The sequence below is a fragment of the Triticum aestivum genome, chromosome 5A (genome assembly GCF_018294505.1).
Source record: "Triticum aestivum cultivar Chinese Spring chromosome 5A, IWGSC CS RefSeq v2.1, whole genome shotgun sequence".
NCBI classification, from domain to species: domain Eukaryota; kingdom Viridiplantae; phylum Streptophyta; class Magnoliopsida; order Poales; family Poaceae; genus Triticum; species Triticum aestivum.
In genome coordinates this window covers 587484289-587490849 of record NC_057806.1, presented here as the reverse complement: position 1 = coordinate 587490849, position 6561 = coordinate 587484289, and the positions used below count along the sequence as shown (strand labels likewise).

Genomic DNA, 6561 nt, shown 5'->3' with positions numbered 1-6561 from the left:
GGAGTTCGCTGTGGGAGGATGGACTCGCGCAGGAGGATGACGCTGTCGGGCATCGTGGTGACGTCGATGGCAGAGAGACCTTGCACGGGACATGCAACAGTACAGCTCTGAAGATGGATTGGTGGCAGGTGGCTGCGACGGCCTCATACCCGGCAGGCATCCTGATTGGGACCTCAGGTCTTAAATGTTTAAGTTTGGCTGCGATGTCTGTTTGGTATTAAGCCCAAACTATCTGCGCCCCTTCATCAATTGGATAGGTGTAACAACAGTTGTTGTTTAAACGGTGACTTTAGTCCTGCTGTTGTTTAGCTTTGTAAAGTCTAGTGATAATAATTAATAAAGTGGCTATATGCATCGCCTAGATGCAGGGGGTCATCTTTTTTTTTAAACAAAAAGTCTATGACTCTAGCCACTCAACGCGAGCCACCGTCTATAGGACTAGTGACGCATACAAAGGAGGAATGAGTGCTCGTCCTTTTCTCGAACCAGGAGAGCATGAGCACAGCAACCGGGCGCCATTTCTGTTGCTTTTTCCTCTTTATCTTCCTTTTGGCAGCGAGGAGACGAGTTCCTCTCTCTGCAGGAGTCCGCTTTCATCTGCAAGCAGCAGTTTGATATGAGCTGGACTGTTGAACCCAACGAGAAGACCTGGAGCACCTGTCCAGTGTGACCCGTTGGCTATGCCCTTATCATTTGGGAAAACGTCACTTGTCTCAAAAAGAAAAGGGAATGATAAGCGCCCGCGCGCCGGCCCAAACTTTGGGCCGCTAGCACCCCAACCATACGATGCGAGCTGCGGGGTCGTTAGATTCCGCCCGACGCCCAGCTCACCCCGCGCCCTTGCCCTTTCTTCTGCTCGTGCTCGTTGATCAAATCTACAGATGGTCCCCTGCCGCGACGCCGCTCCTCGCCGGAGGCAGCGCCGCTCCTCCTCGACCAGATTAATCGCTGCAACGCCGGCCCCAGCACCAAAAAGAACTCGTCTCTTGCTCGCGGGCCACCCGTGCCACCTGCACTCATCCCTCGGCCGCCACATGACATTGACGCCTGCAGCTCGCCCGTCGGCCGGTTCCAGCTCTAGTCGCCATGGTTGCAACATCCCTAAGGCACCGCCGGCGCCTCCGCTCATCACCGTCGTTCAGGTCGAACCACCTTGTCCTCGGCAAAAACACAAACTTCATTAGTTTGTGAGTAGTAGCAAAATCACATGCTGGTTGCAGCAAAAAAAATCATCGAATCCAGCAAAAAGAACCACCATCACGTCAACCACTGCAAAAATTCTTGTGTATCTTCCCAGCAAAAATTCTTATGGGTTCCAGCATTTTTTTTGCCGGTTCCAGCAAAACACATCTCGACGCCGTCCCATTGCATCATCGAGCAATAGAGGTTGCAACCTTTTCTCCGTTCGCTTCCAGCAAAAAAACTATATGGTAGTAGCACTGTACCTCGACGTCTTCACCCCGGCAGCTGTTGGTTGCAGCAAAAAAAGAAGATGGTTCCAGCATCTCCAGGATCCGGTTCCAGCAAAAAAACTCTTGGGTAGTAGCACCGTACCTCGCCTTCTTCACCCCATGACGATTGCTGATTGCAGCAAAAATGGACGATGGTTCCAGCTCCAGAGAACACCGCTTCCAGCATATTGTGTGGCCGGTTGCAGCTTTCCGGTCAGTGAGGTCCTCGCCTTGCCGGTTGAAGCTCATCGCTTGAACGGCTCCAGCACCACCACCGTCGTCCGGGATGCGGCTCTCACGGAAGGAAATCGGAAGCTAGCCATGGTGACTAGCGCGTTCGGCTGCGGCGACCATGAAGAGGAGCGCTCGAAGCCAGCCATGACATTCGCTTGCAGCTGCCGCAAGGTTCCTTGCAGCGGCCAGGGCGCGTCGCGCGCCAGCTTTTGTGCCCCTCCTCATCTTATTTTGCTGCAGGGAAGAAGGGGATGGGCGGCGGAGAAGATAGAAGGGAGAGAAGAAACATGGCGCTGGGAGGGGGTGTGGCTGAAGGTAGGGGATGAAGTGCGAGGGGAAAAGATAAGGCAGGAAGGAGCGGTCTGACTGGGTCCACCAAATACACGCGTCTCGCGCAGGGGGCTAATTGCGTGAGCGCACCGTGGAAAATTCGTACAGTGCGCCGTTCTCCAACGATTCCCAAAAGAAAATTGGGGGAAAAAATCACTTGTGTGATCAAACCCCGCAAAACGCCATGGCGGAACGAAATACGCCCGGCTATGGACCCCGTCCGAAACCTCAACTTTGGATCCCTCCTCCTCCCCGAACGTGGCGTGCAGCAAAAGGCGCCGACACTGCCATGCCACAGTAGGCACCAAAAAAGAGAGCCCGAAACGCAACACGACGCCATCATTTGCTGCTCCATTCGAATTTCGAACGCCGCCGGCCGCTCCGCTCCACCCCCCAATCCCTCCACGCGAAAAGCCACGCTGCGCACCAAAGCGGCGTCACGACACCACACTCCACTCTAGCCACAGGCCACAGCCAAGCGGCGGCAGCTCCGGCAGCGCGGCTAGCAGGAGGAGAGAGAGATGAGGAAGGCGGCCGCGGCCTCGCGCTACGCCTCCTACGACGACTCCCCGTCGCCCTCCCCGTCCCCGCGCCGCGCCGGGCCCGCCGCCGCCGCATCGGGGACGCCGGGGCAGCAGCACGGGAGCCGCGCGCTGGTCGCCGTCAGATCCGGCCGCGGCGACCTGCGCTGCCAGGCGCCGCAGCCCCAGCCGCACGGCAACCTGGGCTCCGTGCTCCGGCGGCTCATCTCCATGGACAAGAAGCCCAGCGCCAAGAACCTGCTCCCCGTCCCTCCCGCCGCCGCCGCCGCCCCCGCGAAGAACGGCAGCGGGGCCAAGCTGCCCGGTCTGTCGCGGAAGCTGTTCCAGAAGGCGCCGCCGGAGGCCAAGAAGAAGGCCCTCACCGAGGTCAAGAACAGCGGCAACGCCAACACGCGGACGCTCGCCATGGTGCTCCGCAGCGAGCGGGAGCTCCTGTCGCAGAACAAGGAGCAGGAGGACGAGATCGCCGCGCTCCGCCTCCAGCTCCAGCAGAAGGACAGGGAGGTGCGCCGCTGCTAGTGAACACACATCCCTTCCTCCTCCTGTGTTATCAATTGCTGATGGAGTAATCGTGGTAATGGTGAGTAGGTAGAGCGGCTCAAGGATCTGTGCCTGCGCCAGCGGGAGGAGATCAGCACGCTCAAGGACGCCGTCCTGTTCCCGGACACTGAGCCGGACCGCCACGTCCGGGATGAGATTTCGGCTCTCACCGGGCAGATCCAATGCCTCGCCGATGAGCTCGCCCAGGCATGTTCTTACGATTTCTGATGCATTCCTAATCCTAGTGCAATCTTTCAGTACCAATCTAATGTTCGGTTGCTATTGTTTCAGGTCAAGGCCGAGAAGAACACCTCAAGATCATGTTTTGATGATGAATATTGCTCCTCCCCAAGCACGCCCGTGCTTAACGAGGAGACCGCCTTCTCTCTGGTATGATCGTTTGCTGCACAGTTCTTTTGTTAAGATTGAACGTGTATATGCCAGTTTTGTTTTGCAGATGCTTCAACAATTTTATTTGTCACTATTAGATGGTGTACATATTATTCCGCAAATTGCTTTTGGTTATTTTCTTGAATTCAGACTTGTGTGACTACGTTTGCAACACACATATCTTTCGGAACCTGCTAATCCATGTGCTATGGTTCAAAAATAATATCCCCTTCGATCCATATTAATTGTCGCTGATATCCATATTAATTATTGCTGATTTAGGAGTAATAATCCAGAGGCCAACCATGCCAATGCCAGAATTTGATGTCTTCATAACTGCAAATGGTTAACAAACGGTCACCCCACCGGCCACTGGCAAACGGCCTTCTACAAGATTTTACTATTTAAGAATCAGAGAAAAGTATACATATTTATACATGAAAAAGAGCACACAGGACGATCCAGGTCAATCTTTGCTACGCAAATTGTCCATGGAAACAGTGAAAGGAGAAGATTTGACCGAATTATGCTTTGATAAAAGATTCATACTACTAATGTACTGTGCCATGTTACAAACTTACAATTGGTAGAGGGGATCGTATACTCCCTCTGTTTGTTTTTAGTCTGCATATAAGATTTGGTCAAAGTCAAACTTTGTAAAGTTTGACCAACTTTGTTGGAAAAAATATCAACATTTGCAATACTAAAGCTATATGGTATGAAAACTAATTTCATGATGCATCTAACAATATTGATTTCATATTGTGAATCTTGATATTTTTTTCTATAAACTTAGTCAAAGTTGATAAAGTTTGACTTTGACCAAATCTTATATGCAGACTAAAAATAAACGGAGGGAGTATTTATTACTATTAAATGGCCCTAGCAAATGTTTAACAGCCATTAAGCTATATAAATGACATTTGCATTGGGCTAACCTTAATATTTTTGTTACTGTTAAATGGCCCTGACAAATGTTTAACAGCCATTAAGCTATACAAATGGAAAATATATCTGCAAAGGCTTTTTTTAGAACCATGCTTTTAATATTTGGAATGCGCTTCTAGAACGTTTTGGTTTGCGTGTTTCTTATGTCCTTTTTGGAGGAATGCCCATTATTATCAATATTCTCATGGACTTTGATGACTTAATCAAAAGTACACCTCACACCTTAATTCAGATACAGCAGGAGTAACTTTAGTCTACTGTCTCATGCTTTGTCCTGCTTTCTTTTTTTAAATACGGGTACACCACATTGTTAACAACTTCCAATTGTTCTTAACTTGTTTTGATGTTAAGTTGTTAGATTTATCTCATATTCAGTTCATACTCTTTATTTTTTTCCAAGTGATATTTGAGAACACTTTCTGCGCCGCCAAATTTGCAAGGACAATCCCTTACCTATGTTTCATGGTTATAATTTGTTTAGTCTGTTCCAGACTCCAAGTTCCAACTCTTCTCAAGAGCTTTATCATTCTTGCCGTTTGCAAACTATCTGTTGCAACAAGAGCATAAAAATACCCCCTACACAAATGAATCCTACATTGCATGACTGATGGCCACCTATCTGTGTGACTTGAATGACTGATCGTATCCATTTTTCCTATGTGCTGTCATCGCAGGAGTGCAGCATCGGCGAAGCGGAGACGCCACCAAACTATGGTAGCCCTGACGAAATGTTCGTCAAAGATCTCAACCCCTGCCTAACACCTTTCTCCAAGAGCAGATCCGAGGTATCACCGCCTACTGCCAGCACAATTTTCATCCATTTTCGCCCTTATTTCATCCTCGAGCAGCCAAAAAGCATTTCTCTCATCTCGACCCTGAACTTCTTGCCAGGAGTATGAGGAATCCTTGAGCTCTCACCGCAGCAAGGCGAGGCCGGACCCCCACCTCTCCAGCTCGCGCCGCAGGCCGATGTCGAAGAGCTCCGACCACCATCACAAGCCCACCTCGGGCACGGGGAGCAGCAAGCGGCGAGCGCACCGGTCCGACCAGGACAAGTCCTGCCAGAACCTGTTTTAGACCGTGAGTGAGCTCGGGCGTTGGAGTTGTTGTGTAATAATGATGTGCTATGCTATGCTATGTGTGCGTGTGGTTGCGAGCTTGGTTGTGCTTTGGTTCTTGATGGTCGATGCCTGCCAGATGTATGAACTCTGATGGTTTGATATGTTTTTTCCTGGAGAGATTCAGCCGTAATGTTTCGCTCGTGATTTCTGAATTGTGACAGGGATGTTATTTTTTCAATCTTTAAGGAGTACATCTTGTATTTTGGCTCAAACTTTGATCATAGTTTGACTCCATTCCAAAATATAAGGTGTAAATTTTTTCATGAAAGCCAAACGCACAAACAACTGATGCTCTGCGGCCCCTTTTTTTCTTTCTCTTTTTTTGTTCTGATTCGAATTTGAGGTGCTCTCCCTCAGCCAGCCTCCGGCTGTGGAGATGTTCTGTATGATACCCTGGGACCTTGTCCTTTCCCTCTACTTAATAGTAATAATGTACGTGCAATGCATGTTTATATTAGGTAGAATATTAGTTGCATGTCATATTAGGGAAAGATATATCTGTTGCACGTTGGTATTTGGTAAGATATCAATTACTTTTTTCACGGAAATGGTACGATATCAATTACATGGCAGATTTCATGGAATAGCGTGGAGTCAAAACGTGTTTATAACCAATGGTGTTGGAAATATGAGCAAGTTACTACAAGATTTAATCCAAATAATTATAAGATAAATCATGACTACAGTAGCAGAGATTAAACTAATCATGCAAACTAGCATAGCAGATGAACAGATCACATCTAGGGCACATACTAGAAACATGAATTCTACCACGATCTCGAACGGGAAGGATAGAATCACATACGGTGCAGCGGGAGCAGCACCGCCGGCGTTGACGTTGCCGCCCATGTCGTCGAGGATGAGGTTGCCGAGGTCGGGAAAGAAGTCGTCGTTCGCGAAGTCGTCGCTGCCAGCAGTCGCGCGAGTGCGCTCCCCAAAAACCTGATCGCCCCTCTCCCGTACAGGATCACGAGAGGCGGGATTCCGGAGGCCTGCTGTACCTTC

At 49.7% G+C, this 6561-nt stretch overlaps 1 protein-coding gene across 1 annotated transcript; it reads left to right on the top strand.

Moving 5' to 3' along the window:
• The first annotated feature begins 2346 nt into the window (after window positions 1–2346).
• On the top strand, window positions 2347–5679 carry LOC123105043 (uncharacterized). Its single transcript, XM_044527014.1, has 5 exons — window positions 2347–3061; window positions 3146–3304; window positions 3389–3487; window positions 5110–5220; window positions 5327–5679. Exons 1-5 carry the CDS (start codon window positions 2537–2539, stop codon window positions 5510–5512), a joined length of 1080 nt encoding a protein of 359 aa, XP_044382949.1. The 5' UTR covers window positions 2347–2536; the 3' UTR covers window positions 5513–5679.
• Window positions 5680–6561: the final 882 nt, after the last annotated feature.